This window comes from Pinus tabuliformis, chromosome Q (genome assembly GCF_031772625.1).
Source record: "Pinus tabuliformis cultivar Carrire ecotype Pingquan chromosome Q, CPIR1, whole genome shotgun sequence".
Taxonomy (NCBI): domain Eukaryota; kingdom Viridiplantae; phylum Streptophyta; class Pinopsida; order Pinales; family Pinaceae; genus Pinus; species Pinus tabuliformis.
The window spans coordinates 972,839,362-972,864,299 of NC_142296.1; the positions used below are offsets into that span (position 1 = coordinate 972,839,362).

General features: G+C 40.3%; 1 protein-coding gene across 2 annotated transcripts in view; it reads left to right on the forward strand.

Annotated features, from left to right (window-relative positions):
* LOC149222734 (tryptophan synthase beta chain 1) overlaps nt 1-24,938 on the forward strand; it is a 76,788-nt gene that overhangs the window by 29,671 nt on the left and 22,179 nt on the right. For both annotated transcript variants that reach the window (XM_089385605.1, XM_089385604.1), the window contains exons 2-4: nt 10,069-10,422; nt 10,764-11,206; nt 11,346-11,440. In XM_089385605.1, the coding sequence (XP_089241731.1) occupies nt 10,069-10,422; nt 10,764-11,206; nt 11,346-11,440 (892 nt within the window). The remainder of the gene's footprint in view (nt 1-10,068; nt 10,423-10,763; nt 11,207-11,345; nt 11,441-24,938) is intronic.

Below are 24,938 nucleotides of genomic sequence, written 5' to 3' on the forward strand. Positions count from 1 at the left end.
TGGTCATCTTGTTCCACCTTTTTGTAACTATGTCCTTCACTAAATAATAGAATGTTTCATATGGGTCATTTTCACTTGCCCTAATAATTTCCCTTATCTTCTCCAACATACTAACAATGTTTTCATAAACTTCTCCCAAGCAAGGTGTATCTGTATCAAATGCCGTGATCAATGTCAAGATTTGTTCGGTGAACCATAAAAGGTATTGGACCTTGTCTCAGCATGCATCATCAAGAATGTTGGACTTGATTTTTTGCCCTCTATCAGAAGTGGAAGTTCTCCATGATTCCCAAAGAGGGTCAATGACCATTGGTTGTAGTGCTTGTCTCACCTCCACAAGTCTCTTTATGACAAGAGTGTGGGAGGCAAAACGAGTTTCAACAACCTACAAGTTTCAAAAAGTCAAATCTCAAATGAGAAACCATATATAAATTTGTAATAAAAAATAAGAATTTCCAATACAGATAATATTGATTAAAAAAAAAGTACCTTCAGTAGCTCCAACTTTGCAAAATCCCGATAAATGGCTTGGGACATTAAATGATTTGTTATGAACATTTGGATTTCTTTTGATGCTACATATATTTCATTAATCCATTCAATCTCACCAATCTTGGCAAGCATAAGGTTCAATGAATGTATTGCACACGGAGTCCAAAAGATGTGATCATATCGACCCTCCACAATCAAACCTGCAGCTTTACAAATTTGTGCGTTGTCCGTAATGACTTGGACAACATTTGTGGCCCCACACTTTTTATTACATCAATAAGAATTGTGGATATGAAAGATGCATCTTTCTCTATTCCACTGCAATCAACAACCTTAAAAAACATTGCCCCTTTGGGGCATACTGCAACAACATTAATTAATGGGCGGTTTCTTTGGTCTCTCCATCCATCAGAAATGATGGACACCCTTGCTTTTGCCCGTGTATCCTAGATTGCCTGTAGCTGTCTATCTACGGATTGCCTCTCTGATGCCAACAAAGTAGTGCGGTCCTTTTCATATCCAGGGCTTTTGTACCCTTTTGGTGTTTCATTAACTGCCTTAATCATTTGTTGCTAATAAGGGGAACACACCAAATTGAATGCTAGCACATTTGCATAGATGCAACGAGCCACATGTTCATTGGCTATGCCTCTCCCTTGATTATTGAAACACGTTTCAAGAGGGACTAGAGTGAGCCTTTTATTAGTTGTGGCAGCGGGCCTAGATGGCAGTGGAGGCTTAGTTGTAGAGCTTTGCACATGGTGTTTTCACTTTAGCAAGCTTTCTATCAGCAGCTTCTTGTAAAGATGCATAGGATTTCATTTTTCTAGGACTCAAACCTTGGCCAGGTTTGCCATTTGCATCTTTTGGTCTGGTGCATACTTACACCCTTGTGTTTTTTTGACCAGTGAGATGGGCCTTCACTCTAGTATATGAACAATTTTTTATATCTTGAGATTCATTGCACTTCCAGTTAAACGAACCACCTCCGGGATTTTTTCCAATAATCTCCACATACTTCCATAGAGGAGATTTTGGGTCTGTTTTGATTATTTCCCCTTCACTATGCTCATGCTGTGATGGTTCCATAATGATAATGGTATAGGTTCCTGCATATAAAATTCAAATAATAATATATTATCAATAAACAATTAAAAATTAAAATACACAATGAATTTATTAAATACATAAAAGTTTAAAAACAAAATTTAGGGAAGCAAAACATAAAAAATTGGAAAGGGGAATTAAATAACAGGCAGTGGATACTTTATAATTATTAATTATATAACATATATCTATATGATATACATGCTAGAGATGACAAATATCATAATATGAAATATAATTAAATAAGTTTATAACTTTATAAAGAATCTTTATTAAAGATTTATAAAATATATTATAACTTTATAAGAGGGAACAATAAAATATATATTACAACTTTATAAGAGGGAACAATAAAATATATATTATAATATATATTAATAAAGAGAATACTAATAGTTATAAATCTACCATTTGCTGTTATATAATTATAATACCATTTGGCATTTGCTGTAATTAGTAAATTACTAATAGTTATAAATCGACTATATAATAGAATTCTGAATGTTGCATAACTATAAAATTTAAATTGATTAAATAATACTAAATAGTTATATATATAGAATGTCATTTGCTGTTATATAAATAATAATACCATTTGGCATTTGCGACTATCGGGCCTTTAAAAACAAAACAAAAAAATCGACCATTTGGCATTTGCGACTATCGGGGCTTTAAAAACAAAACAAAAAAAGCGACCATTTGGCATTTGCGACTATGGAGCCTGTTGACCTCCACTGGTCAACCACCCATGCAGTACATCCCCCTTTTCTTGGCAAAAAGGGGCAGCACCTGATCAGCATGTCCGTGCTATCCTGCCATCATCAGCAACTTGATCTTTTTGATTGTAAACCCAGTCTGCATGTATTGATTGTAAATAATCTTAGCAGACATGAGTCATGTATGTAATTTGCCTAGGTGGACCTAACTTTTTGATGATAATCTACGTCTCGGAAGGTTTTTCGTCTCACCGATCCACGGATCGGCAGAGTTTTCCTTCAAACCTGACCCCAAAGCCGGGATGGATTTTGTCATTGGAACTTTAGGAGAATCCTAGTGTGTTGATCTGCTAGATTATAGTTGTGTCGCAGAACTGGGTGTTTTGTGAGGGTCTGTATTAAGTGGGTTTGTCCCCTTAAGATGTAAATTTGTAAAAGTCATGATGTAATGTGTCTTGAGGGTTGAAAGATGTTTTAAATCCTCTCATGAGTCCTAGGTCCTAGGTCTTAGGTGATGTTTTCAAAGGCTTAGTTCGATGATCCATTTTAAAATAAATTAAGAAATTAAAAAATGAATAAAAATAATAAAATAATAAAATAAATAAAAATTAAAAAATGAAATAAGTAAAAAATAATAAAAAAAATTAATTGAGCAAAAAACCCTAACTAATAAAATAATATTTTTTCAAGTGAATGCATTTTTTAATAATAAATCGACGGATGAGATCAAGAGATGTCTTGATCCTCATCAACGGTCGAGATCATTTCAGCATGGATCACTCGAACTAGCCGTTGGAGACATTTCCTTTAAGTAGGGTGCTAGGGGTCATTTTCAGATCATCTGATCTGTGAGTCTGTACTGAAAAGCTCTCTTGTAATCTGATTTTCTGGTTAATAAAAAGACTTTGGGGTTCAAAACTGGCTGGTGTTACTCTCTGGAATTGCTGTGAGATGTTTGTTTTTCTGCATATTTCAGTTTTCAGCAGTTAATAATAGTTGGTTTTCAGAGTATTGTGAGTACAGGTATCTTGCTCATGTGCTAGGGTTTGAATGTTGTAGGGTTTCTGGAATAATGGCAGGTATCTCCATTATTTCTTGAAATCTAGCAGCATTTCTTGCCCTCTTTACTGATGTTTGCTTGAGGTGTGCAGGAAATCTTTAGGTGAAGGGTATTTGTGGGCGTTTGGGGAAGTTCTGGGCTGAACCAGCCGACTCCCACAGGCTTTTCTTTGCAGAGCCTAGCTGATTTTGGCCCTGGGTTAATCATTAAGAGTTTATTTCATGTTTTACATGAGAGATTTTCTTTCTGTTCACAGCAGAATTCAAGTTTTCTGATATTTCGAAAATATTACTGCTGTTATTGCTAAATCTGGCATTTCATGGGCCACAATTTGTACATTAGTCAGCTGTTTTAGGGTTTCATATTTTTATTTTATGCAGCTTTCATTAGGGTTCTGTTTTTCTGTTGCAGGTATAGGGTTTTGCAATTGCAGGACTGCCGTCAATTTTCTCACCCACAATCCGGGCCCAGCAGCAAAACATTTAATCAGTACCCAGCATTCCATCAATGTCAGTCAGAGCGTAGCTGCAAATCAGTTTCCAAAAAGGGCTGCATGCGTGGCCGTCGGAGTTTCCATTTGTCGCAGAGAATCAGATCAATCTCAAGAACGCCGACAATGTGAGCAGAGCATTTCGTTTTATGGACCAAGTATCTCTGGGCGTGAAATATAGTCTCGCTGCTCCCTCTATTCCATCACCGGCAAAATCGATCTTCAATCATTTAATTGGAAAAATCATTCCGCTCCAGATTTCTCTGTCGGTTAGGCATTCTTGATAACACAAATAACAAATCGGACCAGAGGAAGCGTGCTTTCAAAGTTTCATTCTACGTGGCTGAGACTTTCATTTATCCGCTGTTAGAATTCTGGTTTCCGCACTCAGTTTCTTTGTTTCAAAACGAAGTCACGATTTTGATAGGCTGCCGTCACTTGTGCTGGTCGAGTTCTTTGAAAACGTGTTCAATCAGGGTTCAGCAATCGTTCCATTCATAAGCGTTCAGCCGCCTGAGCAAGAGCGTACAGTGTCACTGTCAATCCATGTGAAGCCGAGTTCGACGATTGAAGAAATCCGCAACAAGGGGCTCGTAACTGGGTCAGGTATCCATTCTGAAATCCGCAGGTAAAAATCGATTCACGCACAGGTAATATCCCGCCGTTTTATTGTTTCACGATTTCATGGTCGGTTCTCGATTTGATATGCAAAGGCGTGGTTATATCGTGGTCTAGGGTTACGTCTTTAAACTGGCAGCTCGAAATTTGTTTTACGGCTTAAGTTTATTCCGTTTTAGTTTCTTTAGGTTTCAGTCATTTTCGATGTTTCAAATTTTGATACCCATGCGTATAACATTTATTCATAGTTAGCGTAGTTCTTTAGTTACGTTTTCATATTTTTTTTAGTTATGGTTTCATTCTTAGGTCATGAGTTAATACGTTTAGATTTTTAGATTTGTTGTTTTATAAAAAATAAAAAGGGTCCATATTTGGTTTTGTAATTTTTGTTGTTTTAAACTTTTAATTTTAGATTTTAATTTAAAGTAATTGGATTTTAGTTTATGTTTAGTTTAGTTTTAACTTAGACTTTAATTCATTTCTTTAGTTTGGATTAGTTTTTTATCTTTAGATTTAAATTATTGTTTTATTTTGATTTTATGATAAAAAGCAAAAAATATAAAAAGTTTTAATTTAAAAATTTAGGTTTTGTTTTATTGATTAGTTTTAAAATAGATTTTATATTTTTAAATTTTTTTAGGATCTTTAATTTTCATTTGTATAATAAAAAATTGAAAAAGATTTAAAAATTTTTGAAAAAATATTAAAATTTTGTGGAAAATTAGTTTTGCCAGTATCAGTGGTTTTTCATGTTATATCTCTCATGCTGAGATCTGAAATTTTTCAAGTCGAGATACGAAATTGACATCTGGTTAGTGATTTGCGATTTTCGGGGTGTTTTAAGGCATTTATCTCTTCGAAATTTTCAGTTGCTGAATATCGTTTTCATCATTCTAAGAGCATTGTGATTTAAATGATGATAGATGATTGCTGTTCATGGTCCATATTTTTATATCATTTAACAAGTAATCATCTTTTAAGGCACTGGTCTGCTAAATTAATCAAATCCATCTAGTGCTTTTCATATCGTGTCTCGTGTCTCCCAACCAACTGGTCGACAGTTGGTCTCATCATCTCTCAGGGACTACCCCCCTTAGCCCGGGAGACAGGCTTAAACGGAGGGACCGGGGATCAGAGTGACAGCCCCCGGTCTGAGCGTTGTCGTGTCAATCCGCGCGACAACAGAGCCTTTAAAAACAAAACAAAAAAATCGACCATTTGGCATTTGTGACTATCGGGTCTTTAAAAACAAAACAAAAAATCGACAATCGACCTTCGAAATTAGACAAAAAATAATCGGACCATTTGCTGTGTATTTAAAATCGACATTTGAAAAAAGAAATAGTTTTAAGCTGTTCGCTGAGCAACAACGAGGCGGTGGTTGAGCGTTCCTGGTGGTGGCTGAGCATTCCTGGCGGCGACTGAGCGTTCTTGGTTGGCGGCAAAGACTGGCTGACAGCGGCTTCCTCAACGACTTTGTCTCGACCAGCGACGACTTCTTCGATGGCTATGTCGTTGTGCTCACGGTTACTGTATGGAGTAGGGCCCAGTTCAATATTCAACAATTGCTGTGCTCACAGTTGCTGTATGGAGTAGGGCCCAGCGCAATATTCAACAATTGCTAGGTGGAATATTCGGTGTGAGTGCCGACAAAGGGGAGGGACCATGTTTATAAAACTAAAAGTTAAAACCTAAAACCAAAAAAACGGTAAACCTAAAGCGACAAACAGTCAGCCCAAAAGGTAAACTTAAAGCGACAAACAGTCACCCATTTGGGCAGTTTCGACAACTTGACAAATTGGCTCGAGATTTGTTTCCTCCGTAATGAAACATTTCTTAAATAATCAAATCTGAACATATACGTACTTTTGGCGGATCCGAATCTGGATCCGGTTCAGATCCACAGAACCGCAATTCTTCACCCTCTCGATGCCGGATCTAGCAACATAGCTTTAAACCCTCCTTAACCAAGTCAATGATGGTCAAAGCTCTTCAAATCTTGGTCAAACTCTGATTTTCGGACCTGCAACACTTCTGAAAATTTTCACCCCTGCAAAAGATTTGAACCTTTGCACATGTGTCAAGAATTAGGGCAGAAACTTTGCACATGCGACGGGAATTAGGGCAGAAACTTCGTATGTGTGGCATAATTCTCTCTCCTTTGACCTTCACTTTCTTTCCTTTGACTTTTGCTCTTCTTCCTTGACTTTCTTGCTGATTTCTCTCTCTTCTTGGCACAAAAATCGAAGTTGATGATGATGATCCAAATGAGGTCGAGTTGCACTGTATTTATACACATCCAGGAGGTTAAATAGGTCCCTTCCAGGGCCGACTTGGTCTTGTGGGGACAAAATTGACTATTTTGACTCAAATAAAATTCTTTTTCCTCTTTCTTACAAAAGTCCAAATGGGACTTGACTTAAGTACAATAGATTGACTCATGATTTTTTTTTCTTTTGACTCAATAAACCATAGAAACATGAAGAACATGCTTGACTAATGAAATAATAATAATAATAATAATTTCTTTTCTTCTTTCACTTCTTCATGAAATACATAATAAAACAAGTACAATAATAATTATGAAGACCGAACCTAGTTACATTTTCCAACAATCAGAATCACCTTCTAAAGTTGCACGTATGACTTCACAGTGCAATGGATGAGGCACTAGTCATTCCTTTTAATCCACCACCCCAAACCTCAAAATTCATTTCCATTTTTTCTTTTGTTTATCGTTGCTAGGCTTTTTCATACTCCCATTATCATACTAAGGAAGTCCCCCAGGTTAGGATTCCATTTTCCCTAGCCTAAAAAGAGAAAGGCAAGGCTCTTGTGGTTAGGACCTTTTTCCATCAAGTGAGAATTTTGGAGGTAACACTTAGTGCTTAGAAGATTATATCATTTTGTATCATCTAACATCATAGCTATAAGAACAGATAATCATGAGAATGCATTATAAGCCAAAATAAGAAATAAAGTCTTTCCATAAATATGCTTGGAAGACAATAATATAATAATAATAATAAAACGATAATTAATTTTGTAACACTTTTTAATACATGACTTAATTAAAGGACATGGCTATTCAACCAATGTAACTAGTCAACGTGTGTGTATATATATATATACTTACTGTCATAGAGATCTTTGTATATCATTCATTTATATCTATATTATTTATTATTTTATATTACTTGGATTTTATAGATTTATGTGATCTATCCTTATTATGTTAGTAAATGAATTTTATTTATTTCACTAACCCATTCTAATGTTAATTTTCCTAATGTTAATGTTCTTTGCTTTAGATAATTGCATTACATCTTTTGCACTTTAAATTCACCACACAGCATCATAACATCGTTACATCATTATCAATTATGTAGAAAGAACAATATCATCAACAATGCAGCGGAACAATAAAATAAACATGAGAAGAAAAATATGCGCAAATAGAGACACCAGGATTGGTCGACGATCATGGCAAAACCCCACAATTGGGAAAACTCGGAATTCAATTCTTCTTTTTCTTCTACTAGATTTCATCAATTGTTCAGCTGTACATCATCATCATCATCAATCATATCAGTCCATCTAGGAACAACTACATTTGTGAACAATACGAGATACATGAGCAAAAATCATCATCGATAGCAATTATCAAGGAAGCAGGTAAAGAAGCATTGTCATCATGTATCCAATACTATCTAGAGTGGCATCATAAGCACTGTCATAAACTATCATGAGGCAAGAGTGCTGAAGGTCATTCTTTCATCTATACTGTCAACATTTAGATATAAGTCCCGGTAGAATCAAAATAATTTTTTCAATTGTCCTGTAGACTCATAGACTTAGGTCAGAGTAATACTGAACTAATATGCTATCCCATATATATCAGACAATCTAGCTCAGCATTACTGTCTTGATTATGGTTTCTCTTCAGGGTTATGATGTCATTGATATTTTGCGCAGCCATGCCATACATACTGCTCTGCATATAATTTCAAGCCACTGCAGTAGTCGAGCCGAGCCACCCACGTACATATGCCTCATCCAAGTGCCATGACTGCATATATATTGTGGAAAGGTCTTTGAATGGCACTGTAGGATGCAAAGTTTATCACTGTTTGCGAGCGTATTTTCTTTCAATAGTGTTTGTTTGCATGCATAATCCTGTGCATACAACTGCTTGCCAGTGCGTCTATATGCAAGTCCTCACCTCAAGTACACATGAGATAGGAATAGAATAAAATATATATTTTTGGTTTGCTAATATGTTCGTGACTTGTGGGATTAGTATGTGGTCTAAGAAACATGACTCAGGGCATCTAAGTCATCAAAATCACCTGGAATCACATCTGGCCTGGGCCATACCAACCCTTAACGTGGCTGGATTTTTTTTGTCTGGTCTCCTCTTGACTACTGCAAGTTTTGAACCTTGACCACTTTACAGAACAAAACCATTGAAACCCAATCGCACTCACGAGAATTGTGGAAAAATATAATAATATTAGAAAAGTTTCAAAAAACATCAAATGTCATTCAAATAGATAATAAATTTATGAAAAAAATAAAAAATAAAATAAAAATAAATAATAAATTTATACTACTTCCAAATAGTATCAATTAAAAACATTGTTATTGCAATTATTTATGCCACAAAATATACACTAGTGTCTTTATATATCAATATGCCACTATACATGACTGTAGTTATATGCATATATGTGCTTTACTTAACAGTTGTTAAGTACTTCTTTTCTCAATACACAGTGGAAAAACCTATCATGCATATATGTGCTTTACTTAACAGTTGTTAAGTACTTCGTTTCTCAATACACAGTGGAAAAACCTATCATAACTCAGTTGTCAAACGAGCAGCGGGACAACCATCAGTGGCTGCTATCTGTGAATGCAAGCTGACTCATCACCGTTATTCAAGGAAAACCACATCACATGGAATTACCCATTGGTGGTCTGTAAGGGGGCAAACTTTCACTCCTGCTAGATGCCTCTAGGTCTTGGTCCTTTTACCTGTTTGCTTACGTCCTAGGAAGATGAGCTCTTAGCCAAGCAGAAGCAGTTTTAGGGCATACTCCAGGCCTGAGTTGTCAAATACATAATAGCACATGGCTCCCTGAGTCATTTATTTTATACCATTATTTGGGTTAGTTTAGTTTGTTTTCTCTCTCTTCCAAAATTTGTGCATCTGTTGATTGTTAAATGGGAAATTGTTCTCTCTAAAACATTTATCCACACTGTGATATTGGTTATGGTACTCATTGCAATCAGAAGGCATTGCTCTTTTAGCTATTGTTCTGGAACATTATCTGGGCTAGATTTTGGTGTTTTGGTTAATATCTTTTTATTATCGGTATTGATGTAGAATCAGGAAGCTTGTATTTTTATGACCTAGTTCTCGGTCATGGGAAAAGGTAACCGTTTCATTTTCAAGATTAGTTTTGAATGTATTATAAGAACAAGACTCTAGAATGTGTTGTAAGAACAGGTTTAATCAGATGATGTTTTAGATTATATTATTGACTTTGTCTATCATTGGGATTCTGTTCATCCGTTTTCAGCAAGAGCTGGCTGGGATTCTAAAAGATTATGTTGGTCGAGAGTCCCCGTTATATTTTGCTGAGAGGTTATCGGAACGTTATAGACGTTCAGATGGAGGACCACAGATTTATCTGAAAAGAGAAGATCTCAACCATACTGGTGCCCATAAGATCAACAATGCTGTTGCACAAGCGCTTCTTGCTAAACACATCGGCAAGAAAAGAATAATAGCTGAGACAGGTGCTGGGCAGCATGGTGTCGCAACAGCTACTGTCTGTGCACGGTTTGGTTTGCAGTGTGTTGTTTACATGGGTGCACAAGATATGGAAAGGCAGGCCTTGAATGTCTTCCGAATGCGTCTTCTTGGAGCTGAGGTGGGTTCAAGTCTCTTGTTCATGTACTTTTGTGGAGTCCTAAGTAAACCAATAAATGCTTTTTTTAAAATGAAACTGGAAGATGGACATGAAGAATCAATATTTAAGAAAACTTGCTCAAATTTCCCTTTTGCAGCTCAAAAGATTCGAATTGCAAAGTTTTTTAAATATATTATTTGGGAAACTAAATGCCATATGTTATTTGTATTTCGTTTCTGGTATTGCATCTGGGGATCTATTTGGAATTCAGTAAACATAGTTTATTTCAACTCAATTACTTCAATTTCAAGTGGATTAATCAAGCTATGCTTTTTAGCTTTAAGAGCTCTCATTCTTTGCAGGTGCGACCAGTACATTCTGGTACAGCTACACTGAAAGATGCGACTTCAGAGGCAATTCGTGATTGGGTCACAAATGTAGAAACGACACATTATATATTGGGATCAGTTGCAGGCCCACATCCATACCCAATGTTGGTAAGAGAGTTTCATGCAGTGATTGGTAAAGAAACACGGAAACAAGCCATGGAAAAATGGGGCGGAAAGCCTGATATATTGGTTGCCTGTGTCGGAGGTGGTTCAAATGCAATGGGACTATTTCATGAATTTGTTGATGAAGAAGATGTTAGATTGATAGGTGTGGAAGCTGCGGGATTTGGCTTAGACAGTGGAAAACATGCTGCCACTTTAACAAAAGGGGAGGTGGGTGTCTTACATGGAGCCATGAGCTACTTGCTACAAGATGAAGATGGGCAAATTGTTGAGCCTCATTCTATTAGTGCCGGGTAATATTCATTCAGAGATAAGACATCAATTCTATTGTGAAATGCATTGGTGTAGCTTGCTTCCATGACAGTTTTGTCTATGCTCTTTCTTTAAGTTTATTTTTGATGACTGGCCTTTTTTGGTTGCATTCTGTTTCAGTTTGGACTACCCTGGTGTTGGACCAGAGCACAGCTTCCTTAAGGATATTGGCCGTGCTGAGTACCACAGTGTTACTGATCAGGAGGCATTAGATGGTAAGCGAACACTGCCAACAGAGAATTGGCAGGCATGCCCAGTCATAGTATTTATTTCTAATTTAATCTTCTAACTAAAGATTATCAAATCTGTTCCGATTAATGTCTGAACTAGCCATTTTGTGATGTCTTAAATTGTCAGTTTCATAGTAAAATTGAAAGTTACGCTCCCTGTTTGTACGATTAGTTCATCAGGTTTTAATTTTTATTATTTAATGACATCACTCAATTGTCACTGTAATTGACCTTTTTTTTTAAGCTTTCGATTTCATGAGTTGCCTGGCACGATGAAGGTTCTCTGCAACTGAATTCATTCCCTCTTTTCATTTGCTCCTTAAGTTTTGTGCTTACATCATGTGAACCCTGAGACTAATCCATCTTGTAGAAATTATGGTTTTTTTTTATTGTACTGCCTTGAAAGAGAGTATGCTTAAGGACGTGCCTTGTTTTGTAAAAACACTATCGCAGGCAACTGCCCATCTTGTTACCATGGAGAACCTTTATACAAATGCTTCAAATTGTCATTGAAGACACTGCTTTCAGTCTCTGCATGCCTAGGATGCGATGTCATGAGCTGCTCATATACAAATTTGTTCATTCTATTCAAAGTATTTCACTATTTCTTGCTAGTAGTGCTAAAATATTCCAATCTCTGGTGTTGACCATTTCTATAAAATTTAAATAACCTCTGCATTCTATTAATAATGATGTATTTTTAAGAAGTGAGGTAAAATTAAGCTGTGTAGTTTGTAGGTGTTATGGAATTTTCGACAACTTGACAGACTGTAGTTATTGATAGGCATCTTCTTCTTATCTGTCAAAGAAGTGACGCCTCACTCTCACCCCCATGTTAGTTTTTGGTAGCATCGAATGTGCTCTAGCCATGAAAATTGGTGGAGAGGCCAAGGCACATGAGTTCTAAAGAACCCAAAAACCGTTTGGTGAAATTCTACCCGGATTATATTTTATTAAAATAATTAATATTTTTAATGGGGTTCCTAAGTCTAAACTTAGGAAAATTAAAGTATTAATGGGTATTAATCAAATATGGGTGAGAATGTTCTAGAAAGCGAATCAAGTCAAGTTTTTAATTCTAGCCATTGATTAGAGACTTAATCTCGGCCGTTGAACTCTCAACGAGAAAAATATAAGAACGAGGCTTAGGGTTCATTTAGAGATACACACAGAGAGAACAAATTGATCTAGAGTTCAAATTCTAGGGCTAGGAAGCTGAGAATTTCGAACTAAGTGGTCATTTTGTAGTAGAGGGGCAGGGATAATTCGAGAATATTAGGCAGAGAAGTGGAGAGCCACTAGTGGAGACAACGCAACATCTATAGGCACTGATGCTGGGCCAGTCTGGGCCCACACAGTCTTGACGTAGAGCCAGAAGGGCCAACGCAGAAGTGAGGCTGCCCTCACGCAAAAATTCGAAACTATCGGAATAGTCGAGAAGGTTGACGCAGAAGCTCCAGGAGGCAAAAGAGACAGCGCAGGGTTGACGCAGAGCCTTTAAGACTGACGTAGGGCCTATGCAGGGCCAGCGCAGAGATAGCCGGGGTTTGCCAGTTCTGCTGCCAGATCAACTGGAAACTGCTGGGTGAAGTGAGGTAATCTCACTCAGTTTTCCGCCATTATATTTTTCTTTATAACTAGATTGCCGGGAGGGCATCCAACATTGTATTCAGAATTACTGCTTAGTAATATAGAACCCTCAGAGTTGCTGCATTGGTTTTCCAACATTGGGTTTTTCCAGGGACTATTTTGTCCAAACATAACGGTGTCCTATGTATCTTGTTCTTTGCTCAGTTTCTTGTTTCATGTAATCAAATTAAATTGGTGTAGGCTGCAAAAGTAAATACTTCAGTGTTATTCAGAAAATAACTTGATAATGTATATTAAAATCATGTAGGAGGAGTAAATTCAGTCTTGCTGCAGTAGGTGTTCCTTGAGGATAGGAATTTTCACATGGTATCAGAGCATTGATTTTGAAACAGGAAGAGCAGATCTAGTGCTGAGCAGAGAGGCCAATAGCTGCATTTGACAGCAATTCGAATCCCCTTGAAGGGATTACGCAGTCCTTGTCGAGAAGCAGAGATTCTGAGGAAATCTCTCTTTGAGAGAGTCAACAGAGGTACGATTTCTGGTTTGTGAGCTTGTAGAGGCAAAAGGAGTGACGCAGAGCCTCAACACAGTGCTTGAAGGGCACAGTTTCTGTCGGGGTAGAAATCCGTCGGAAAGGAGCAAAGACACGTAAAAGGGATTTTTCTCCTCAAAGGACTTTTCTCGCCAAAAGTTTGAATTTTTCACTTGCAGGGCAGCAGATCAGTGCTGAGCAGTGACTAGAGGAGTCAATTCGACAGTTTGGGTGAGATGGCATCACATGGGCTCAGAGATTAGGACACGTTGGAAGGAGCTTCCAACTATGTCATATGGAAGACCAAAATCTTAGCTGTTCTGGAGGAGTACGATTTCGAAGCCTACATCAAGAGTGTTGTGGTTGTTCTCGCGGACAATGATTATAAGAAGAAGTACAAGGCCGAGCAAGGAAAGGAAAAGAGGTTCATACTCGATGGAGTTCGAGATATGTGGTCTCACACTTGTGTTGAAGTTTCTATGTCTAACAGTGAGAAACCCTCCATGTACTTACTGGTTTATTTCTTCCTACTTGTTCTGATTAATTAACAAGTTATTTACCATGTAAATACTGAAAATAAACACAAGTACATGCTCAACATATTACAGACCATCAACTGAAGGAAACAGAAACAAGCACACAAGTGACACCGTTGTTTTTGGACTAATGTCCCTGGAAAAACCCAATGCGGGAAAACTGGTGCAACTATCTGAGGGTTTCATTTCTTAAGCAGTTTTAGAATACAATTTGGGTGCCAAATCCGGCTCACCCAACAGAGTAAAATCTCGGCAGTAGTACCTCTCTACTCGAAAGCAGATATTCCGGCTGAAACCCTAGATAAACACTCCAGCAGCTCCACAGCTCCAATTTGCCCCACGAAACCCCAGCGTCAGCCTCTAGGGACTGCGTCATCCTCTTCTACTCTCTACGTCAGCTTTCCCGGCAATTCTGGCAGTTCCCGACAGTTCCGACAGTTCCCGGTAGTTTTGGCTGTTCCCGACAGTTCTGGCTTCTGACCTCTGCTTCAGCTTTCCTGGCAGTTCCTGACAGTTCCGGCTTCTGCCCTCTATGTCAGCTTTCCGGGCAGTTCCGACTTCTGCCCTCTATGTTAGCTTTCCTGACAGTTCCGGCAGTTCCCAGCATTTCTGGCTTCTGCCCTCTGCGTCAGCTTTCCCGGCTATTTCAGCAGTTCAGCTGTTCCCAGCAGTTCCGACTTCTACCCTCTGCATCAGCTTTCCTGGCTGTTCCGGCAATTCCAACTGTTCTTGGCAGTTTTGGTTTTTGCCCTCTGCGTCAGCTTTCATGGCTGTTCCGGCAGTTCCTGGCAGTTGCGGCTGCTGCGTTGATCCTCCCGGTGCTATCTTTGCCTCTCTGCTTCTGTATTCACTGCCCCTCAGCTGCAACTCTGATCACTCTCTCAACTTTCTCAACAAACCTAGCCCCAGAAAGTCGAAATCTTGATCTCTTGGGGTGTTCTCCAAGTGACCCTCAAGCCTCTTCTTATACTTTTCTCGTTGACAGATCAACGGTCGAGATTAAGTCCCTAATTAACGGCTAAGATTAGATCTGGCTTGATCCATGACTTTTGGACCATTCTAACACAATTTTATATTAATTCACATTAATATTTTAATTTCCGTAAGTTTAGACTTAGGGACTCCATTAAAAATATTAATTATTTTAATATCTCTCAAATTGTTTAGAATCTGCCCAAACCCTTTCTGGGTATTGGATATCTCATGTGCCTTAGCCTCTCTACCAAATTTTGTGGCTAGAGCACATTCGATGCTACCCCAAATCAACACTCCCTCTTAGCGAGGACTGTGCTCTAGCAATACTCCTCACTGAGTATTACTCTGATCATCTAGCATCGGTCCCTGATGCTAGGCCTGCTGCCCATCATCTGCATTGCTATATCTCGTACTGCCACCCATGGCTCTGCCACTGCCATTGTTGCATCTGTACGACAGCTCCCTCTGCATTTGTGCTGCTGCCCATGGCCCTGCCACTGCCACTGCTGCGTCTGCACTGCATCCCCTCTCATCATGTTGCATCGTGCTGCCCATAGCACCGCCACTGCTAACTGCTGCACTGCAACTTAGTTACTGAGAAGTAAGTAACTGATCTCCCAACTCTGACATCTCTATCAGGCTAGAGACACTCCCGATGTTGAAGCTCCCTCTGTCGCTGACAAGTGCTCCCTCTTTGACCTTTGCGCTACTGCAACAACTCCCTGCATCTCGCACCGTTGCACACCTCTTTGTGCCATCCTGCACTGGTGCAACACTCCCGTGCCTTTCGCATTGTTGCAGCCTGCTAGCCTCGTGCTGTCCTGGGAATCTTGCATTGTCGCTCCCTCTGTTGCTCCATCCTCATTCGTCTCTACCGACATTTGCCAATTTTGCTACTCCTCATCGGGGCTCCCGTAGCAAGGTATAATCCAAGAGGTTGGGTACCTCGAGGATCCCGTCCCTCATCGCCTGCAGTCCGTCTGACTACAACTCGATGTCTCTCCACTTCTGCTCAAGTGGCATGTTGCACTCATGCCACAGTCATCGTCTGTCTCCACTTCCTTCTTTGCCCTTGCTGGCGCAGCCTTGGTCTTGAAAGCCTCTCCCTTACTCTTCTTCCTTGGACACTAGGTCGCATAGTGACCAAGCTCTCGACAGTTGAAGCATCTGACCTTGGAGAGGTCCTTCTTCTTCCGTTTCTCCTGCTTTCCCTCAGATGCTAGGGCAACATCCTCCTCTTCCTCCTCTCTTGATTCTGATCCCCTTGCCGCTGCTTCCCATCTTGCTTAGCCTTTTGATCTCTTTTTAGCGAAGAGCTGCCCGCATTTCCTCCCAATCTGGAAGGGTCGTCCTGCCCAGTATACTTTGGACAAACACCTCCCAGTCTTCAAAGATTGCGTTCAGGGCTGTTCTCACCATCAATTCTGGATCTGGCGTGGCCCCTATGGAAGTCAGCTGATCTTGGATCTCCTTCAATCGACCGAGGAAGAGGTCGATCTGTTCTCCCTTCTTCATCTGGTATGACCGCAACTGATTTTCTAGTAACATCCTTCTCTGCACAGAAGTATGCTGGTACAATTTCTTTAGGGCCTCCCACATTTCATGTGCCATTTCCTTTTCGGCAATATGTGGTACTACATGGTCCTTGACCCCGTCAAGGATGATGCTCTTGGCCCTCACCATTGCCTCCTCGTATTTTTCATTATCAGCTGGGTCAACTGGGATAGCTATCGTCCTCAAGGCGAAGTGCTTGACACGATTTCTATCTAGAACGGATAAGACTCTGGCCTTCCAGACTACGAAGTTTGAGGCTCTGTCCAACTTGTCCTGGTCTCTTACCCCGTTCACTGCCATCTCACTGCTCCTCTACTTCCCTTCTGGAAGTTCTCGATGTGACTCCCTTTGAGCCTCGATTTCCCTCCTGGAAATCCTTCTGCCAATGTCGAGATGCCCCTTCTCTGATCGTCTGTGCAACTGCACCACTGATCCGGATTTCTTGGCTAGAAACCCTCGGTAGCAACTCCCTCCTCCTTGGCCTTGCCTCGTTAGGTACTGTTCTGACTACAGTACCCCACCAGCTCCACTCTGCAACTTACCCACAGCCTCCTAAACCCCAGCAAAACGAAGTTAGAGCTCCTAGGCTCTGCGCAATCCCAACACCAATAAATCAGCCTCCTCAGCCAACTGCATCAGCTCACCTGGCCTCTGCGTGAGCCTGTCTTTGCCTTCCTCAGCCTCTTCCTGGCTCAACCTCGATGACGCAGGCACTGTGTCACCCTTCCCTTGCTGCTACTCTGCTAGGAACAACTTCTGTCACTCGGGATAGTTGTTTTCTGCTGCTGCTGCTGCTTTGCTCGGCTGATGTCCTCAGTTCTCCTGTGATCTGCAACCACGCTCTGATACCATGTTGAAGTTTCTAAGTCTAACAGTCAGAAACCCTCCATGTACTTACTGGTTTATTTCTTCCTACTTGTTCTGATTAATTAACAAGTTATTTACCATGTAAATATTGAAAATAAACACAAGTACATGCTCAACATATTACAGACCATCAGCTGAAGGAAACAGAAACAAGCACACAAGTGACACCGTTGTTTTTGGACTAATGTCCCCGGAAAAACCCAATGCGGGAAAATCGGTGCAACTATCTGAGGGTTTGATTTCTTAAGCAGTTTCAGAATACAATTTGGGTGCCAAATCCGGCTCACCCAACAGAGTAAAATCTCGGCAGTAGTACCTCTCTTCTCGGAAGCAGATATTCCGACTGAAACCCCAGATAAACACTCTGGCAGCTCCACAGCTCCAATCTGCCCCACAAAACCCCAATGTCAGCCGTTTCTGCCCTCTGCGTGATATTCCGACTGTTCCCGACAGTTCCGACTGTTCCCGGCAATTCCGACTTCTGCCCTCTACGTCAGCTTTCCCCACTGTTCTGGCAGTTCCTGGCAGTTCCGACTGCTGTGCTGATCCTCCCGTTGCTATCTCTGTCTCTCTTCTTCTGTATTCATTGCCCCTCAGCTGCAACTCTGATCACTCTTTCAACTTTTTCAACAAACTCAGCCCAGAAAGTCAAAATCTTGATCTCTTGGTGTGTTCTCCAAGTGACCCTCAAGCCTCCTCTTATACTTTTATCGTTGATAAATCAACGACCGAGATTAAGTCCCTAATCAATGACTAAGATTAGATCTGGCTTGATCCATGACTTTTGGACCATTCTAACACAATTTTATATTAATTCACACTAATATTTTAATTTCCCTAAGTTTAGACTTAGGGATTCCATTAAAAATATTAATTATTTTAATATCTCTCAAACTGTTTAGAATCTGCCCAAACCCTTTCTGGGTATTGGAGATCTCATGTGCCTTAGCCTCTCCACCAAATTTCGTGGCTAGAGCACATCCGATGCCATCCCAAATCAACAACTTGCAGGGCAAAGATACAACTCGAGAGATGTGGGAATCTTTGTGTTCACTATATGAAGGTTCTTCTGAACAACAGAAGATGTACCTAGAACAAAAGTTGCAATGGACATTGATGTAGAAGGGAGAAGGGGTTAACTCCTATCTTCAACTTCTTCAGGACACCAGAGACCAGTTTGCTACAGTGGGGTCTACTCAGTCTACCGCGATGGTAAGGACGACTTTGAATGGAGTCTCAGATGAATGGCAAGTCTTCGTCCAAAGTATATTGGGCAGGGAAAGACTACCTTCATGGGAGGAGATGTGGGCAGCCCTTCAACGAGAAGAATTAAGGAGAGATCTGTTTAAGGTCAACCTCAATGGCAGTAGTGGGAGTGGCACGAAGACCAAGGAGGAGGAGGAGAACGCAACTTTAACATCAAAGGGACAACAAAATTAGAAGCGGAAGAAGGATATTTCAAAGGTGAAATGTTTTAGATGTGGTGAGATGGGCCACTATGCATCCCAGTGTCCTTTGAAGCAAAAGGATACGGATGAGAAACATGATCCTACGGCTGCTCCAACAAAAATTGATGAAGATGAGTTTGCCATGAGTGCCCACACATCTATAGGAGGGAAATGGGGCAATATAGAACTGTAGTTGGGAGGACTACATGTAGGCAGGATCCTTGAGGAACCCACCTCTTGGATCAATTCCTTGCTACGGGAAGCCCGAGATTCAGCAATAGCGAGATGGACTTAGTGTCAGATGATGCAGTAGGTTGGTTGGAGAGACTGATGTAGTAGCTTGAGACCAGAGACTGATCAATGTAGAGCAAGGTTGGCAGCAGTGTAGATGGCACAGTGCAGAAGTCGGTAGCAGCGCAGAAGATTCAAAAGGTCAGAGACTAGTAGCAGTCAGATTCCAACATTCACATGGCATTATGCTGAACTCAGGTAGTACAATAATTTTGGGTGTTTTTCAGTTGCTTCTTTTAGCAACTGAGTTGCAATACGAATGCAATGTTAGTAGTGGCAGTGCTAGCAGCATAACAGATGCAACATTTGAGAGGGAGCTGTAGTACAAATGCAGCAGTGGCAGTGGCAGTGTCATGGGCAGCAGTAGCACAGTGTTGATGGCAACAACAATGCGGAAAGGAGATGCTTCAGAGACAAAGCAACAAGCAGTTAGTCATTGTTGCTAGAGCACATTCCTTGCTAAGAGGGAGTGTTAGTTGTTGGTAGTGTCGGATGTGTTCTAGCCATGAAATTTAGTGGAGAGGCTAAGGCACATGAGTTCTAAAGAACCTAGAAACTGTTTGGTGAAATTCCACCCGGATTGTATTTTATTAAAATAATTAATTTTTTTAATGGGGTTCCTAAGCCTAAACTTAAGAAAATTAAAGTATTAATGGGTACTATTCAAAATATGGGTGAGAATGTTCTAGAAAGCGGATCAAGTCAAGTTTTTAATCTTAGCCGTTGATTAGAGACTTAATATCGATTGTTGAAGTCTCAACGAGAAAATTATAAGGAGGCTTGCGGTTCATTTAGAGACACACATGGAGAGAACGAATTGATTTAGAGTTCGAATTCTGGGGCTAGGAATATGAGAATTTCAAACTTTAGAGTTCGAATTCTGGGGCTAGGAATATGAGAATTTCAAACTAAGTGGCCATTTCGTAGCAGAGGGGTAGGTATAGTTCGGGAATACTGGGCAGAGAGGTAGAGAGCCACTAGTGGAGGTAGTGCAACTTCTAGAGGGTCTGACACCGGGCCAGTCTAGGCCCACGCAGTCTTGACGCAGAGCCAGAAGGGCCAGCGCAGAAGTGAGGCTGCCCTCACGCAGAAATTCAGAATTGTCGGGGAGCTTCCGGAACAGTCGGGAAGGTTGACGCAGAAGCTCCAGGAGGCAGAAGAGATAGCGTAGGGTTGACGCAAAGCCTTTGACGCTAACACAGGGCCTACGCAGGGCCAACGTAGAGATAGCCGGGGTTTGCCAGTTCTGCTGTTGGATCAGCCAGAAACTGCCGGGTGAAGTGAGGTAATCTCACTCAGTCTTCCGCCATTATATTTTTCTCTGTAACTGGATTGCCGGGAGGACATCCAACATTGTATTCAAAACTACTACTTAATAATATAAAACCCTCAGAGATGCTGCACTGGTTTTCCCACATTGGGTTTTTACGGGGACTATTTTGTCCAAAAATAACGGTGTCCTATATATCTTGTCCTTTGCTCAGTTTCTTGTTTGATGTAATCAAATTAAATTGGTGTAGGCTACAAAAGTAATTTACTTCAGTATTATTCAGAAAATAACTTATTAATGTATATTAAAATCAAGTAGGAGAAGTAAATTCAGTCTTGCTGCAGTAGGGGTTCCTTGAGGATAGGAATTTTCACACCCCATACCCGCTCTCTCCTTAGGCCAAAGAGGTCAATGTTCATGAAATGACAAAGTAAATGAGGGGTTTCAAATTCTCTCTAAGAACCCTATTGACCACTCCATGTCAACTACCCTATAGCAGTGCCCTCATTTTTCCGCAAAAGGGATTTCTAATGAGCTATTACTTGCCCCCAAACCATTGGTGGTTGATGAGATATTGAACTTTTAAGGTAAAAAATATATATTCGCAGGCTAGCCGACTTGCACTTTGTCACTCATGTCGGCCTCCCTCTAGAAAGACATGTCTCTTGATTTCAAACGCAAATCAGTATAAATACAAGTCAGAAATCATTATTCTAGCACAGAATTTTCGGTGAAGACAGTCACAGGATTTCAGATAGGAAAGATAAACTCAGAAAGACAACTGAGCTCATAAGAAGAAGGATGAAGGTGATTGGGTCTATTTTTAAGGGCAAGTTTACACCTGTAAGAAGACCCCATTAGTACATGTGGACAACCGTTGTCTTAAGGATGTTTTTCTCCTCTTGTAATCCAATTTATGTGCAAGGAAAGCAACCACAGTTTTGAGTAGAAAGAAGGTAGATTTTGTGTGGTTTAGGAGAGGGTTATCTCCTGCATATTAGCCGCAGTCGAGGTAGAGAAGGAAAGCAGGCCACAAGCCTTACTCTATCCTAAAACAAAGCTGCGTTAGGTGGTGTTGGGCTGGTTATTAGCCCAAAGAACAACAAGCAAGACAGGGATCTGTTATCACCTCCTTAAAGATCACCTTTGAAGTTGTGAACCATTGTTGAAGACATTTTTGATCTCTTGTTGGAGCAGACACTAAAGGACTTATTGTGGATAATGTTTGGGCTGAATTTCTGTGTTGGGGAAATTCATTGAAGATCGACAAACTGCAAGGTTGTGACATAACTTGTTCATCTTTGTATTTGGAAATTATTGGACAATTTATTGAGCAACCTTTGTGACAATTTGAAGTATCTTTAAGACGTCTTGTTAAAGCAACATTAACATCACATCTTGAAAGATGCCTTGAAGACATTCCTTGGGACTTTCCTTAATCTGAAGCCATCATTGTCGAAGCTTTGTGAAAGACATCCTTGGAGTCTATCTCTTGGACTTTTGTTTAGCATTTTTGAAGATTTGGAGCACGCCTTGGAGAAGCCTTCAATTCTTGGGGAAACATATTGAAGACCTTGTGAAGATATCTAGAAGCTGACTTGGAGGCATTAGTGAAGACCTTGATGCATGATTGAAGACCTCATGGAATAACCTTGGAGAATTTTGTTTGGGTGACATGAAGAGCAGTGGTGACACCTTCTTGTGAAGAACAAGGTAGTCATTAATGATGTGACCTGGAGACTAAGTGAAGGCATTGTTGAAGATTGACGGGGCTCGGTGAAGAAGACATTAGGAGCCGTGAAGTAGAACTAAATATATCTTGACGAAGTAACTCAAGGGTTGGAGCCTCGAAAAAGGACAAGGTTGGTGCCTTGGAGGATAGGGTTGAAGCCCTAGAGGATAGGAGTCCTCAAGAAACCAAGTCGGAGCTTGTACCAAAGATAGGGTTGGAGCCCTAGAGGATCGGAATCCTCAAGAAACCAGATCGAAGTTTGTACCAGAGAAGGGTTGGTGCCCTAGGGGTTGGAGCCTCTAAACGCAAGGTCGGTGCCTTGAGAAGATAGGGTCGGTGCCCTAGAGGTCGGAGCCTCACAAAAGTCCAAGTTGGTGCTTGGCAACAGGTTGGAGCCTGGGAGATTGAAGATCAATGTCTTCATCTAGGGTTGGAGCCCTATATACATTGTACTTGATTTATTGTGAAAAAGAAATTAATAAAACATTTATTCTTAGTGTTCATTTTGTGTTCTAAATATAAATGATCTAACTGGTAAAAGTAACAATTGAAAAGAAATACTGATTCACTCCCCCCAGTGTTTCCAACACAATGTACTTCCCTTATCTAAGGAAGATCTCATCAGGTTTGTGTCCACTGCCACACATCTAATCCCAAGTAACAATTATCAAGCCAAGATCCTTTATCTTCAAAATATGAGGCTAATTCCCTTTGTCACTGAAGCATACTCTTTTGTCTGACGTGATCCCCTCATAGAAGGCATACAACTCCTAGAGACCTCCCGTCTTCAAGCATCTGACAATCTTAATTCATGACATCCTCTTGGAAGGTTGCTCCTTCCATTTTGTTTGACTGTCTTCTCCCGCTTAACTGGAAGTTCTTCCGGTCGTCAAGCACGATCCTAGATATCCTAACAATATGTACAATCCTCCCTCTTGAACTTCAATCACTCCTATTGAGTCTATGCTCAAACCCAATAACCTGATCATCTAGCGACTGGAGCAAAAATCTCCTCATAGTCCTCTCCCACTTTCTGGAGAACCCCCTTGCCACAAAACTCGCTTGTATGCTTCCATCTACTAGAAATGATGTAATCTTTGCTTCAAGAGATTGGTTGGTAAAAATTCACAAAAATTGGATGCAAGTAGGGCCAATGGTACTTGATTCCTCTGACTATATTTTATCCAGGTCAAAGACCTTGAGGCACATTGCTGAAAGTTGAGGTGATGTTTCAACTTCTCCTATAGTTACAAGTGTATTCCATTGCTTTCGCTGTCGAACACTTGTCTCTTAGGTTGAGTTGAATGGTTGCTCTTTGAACAAAGCTCTCATACCACGTTGAATTTTCTACAAGGTTGAAGTAGAAAACAATTTTTTGATTTGATAATTACTGCCTAATGATCTTTAAACAATTTATCTCATGCCATTGATATCATTGAGCAATTATACTAAAAAAATCTCAATAGTAAATGTAGTGGAAACAGTAAAGATCATAGAAAGACAATTATGTACAATATAGACAACGAATTGTACCCTGGGAAATCCAACCTTGGGAGAAAACCCAACAAATTTTCTTTAGGAGAAATTATTCTTCAACAAGGTTTACAAATCAACAATTGTTGTCTAGAAATCTGTGCCAATATCCATGTCAAATACTAGCCAAACCTGGTCAAGTTCAACACTTGGCACTTCACAGTCCTTTATCTTCTTGTTGTCAGTACTCCTGTCAGCCTCTTAGCACTCTTGTAGCAGTTTGTCCAAACTTCTACTTGCGGTTAGGGTTGTGGCCTGTCTGTGTTTTGCGGCTAGGGCTACGACTGCTTACGACCAACCCTAATTAACTCTCCAACAGACCTCGGTTCCCTTACTCGACCTCCTTTAGTGTTAGTTGTAGCTCCCTTCCTTTTCCATTCAAGAAGACTTGTTCTTGTTGCTTGGTTGAGAAAATAAAATGTCATATCATCTATATATGCTTGCTGAATGGGGCGAATTAACCTAAGGCACATGTTCCTTCACCCTGTTGGGCAGACTTGACTTTCACAGGCGGACTTGTCATTCAAAAATCGAGTTGGACCCTTTGTTGGATCCCTTTTTTGCTTTGTTCTCCCCTGCAAGAGCCACATTTTCCTGTTCTCCCTCACCCTTCTGGCGATTGCTGCTAGTGTTGCTAACAAGACTCCTCCTAAGCTCTTCCTGGGTAAAATCTAACCATAGTCTTTCTCAATCTGGAAGATCTTTCCTTCCTGTAATAAGTTGTACGAAGACATCCCACTCCTAAGTAAACCCATTGAGGGCTTTCTTGACGAGCTCATTGTCCTCAATTTTCTCGCCAACACTTGCAATTCTTCCTTGGCACGTTTTACCTTGGAGAGGTAAGATGCAACGACTTCTCCCTTGTTTTGTTTCGTGGTTCGGAGTTTCTCCCTCTGGATTAACTTCATGTTTACAATGGAAACTTGATAGAGTTTACAAACTACATCCCACATCTTCTTTTGCTATATGAGGCACGATGTGATCCTTGACCCCATCAAGAATAGTGCACTTGGTTTTGATATCTTCCTTCTTGTAAGAAAGGAGTTGTGCTGCATCTGCTAGCATCGCTACAACACTGGCCACATACTCCTTTAGACCATTCTCCCCCAAGATTAATAGGATTCTGGATTTCCATATGCCAAAGTGAGATGCTCC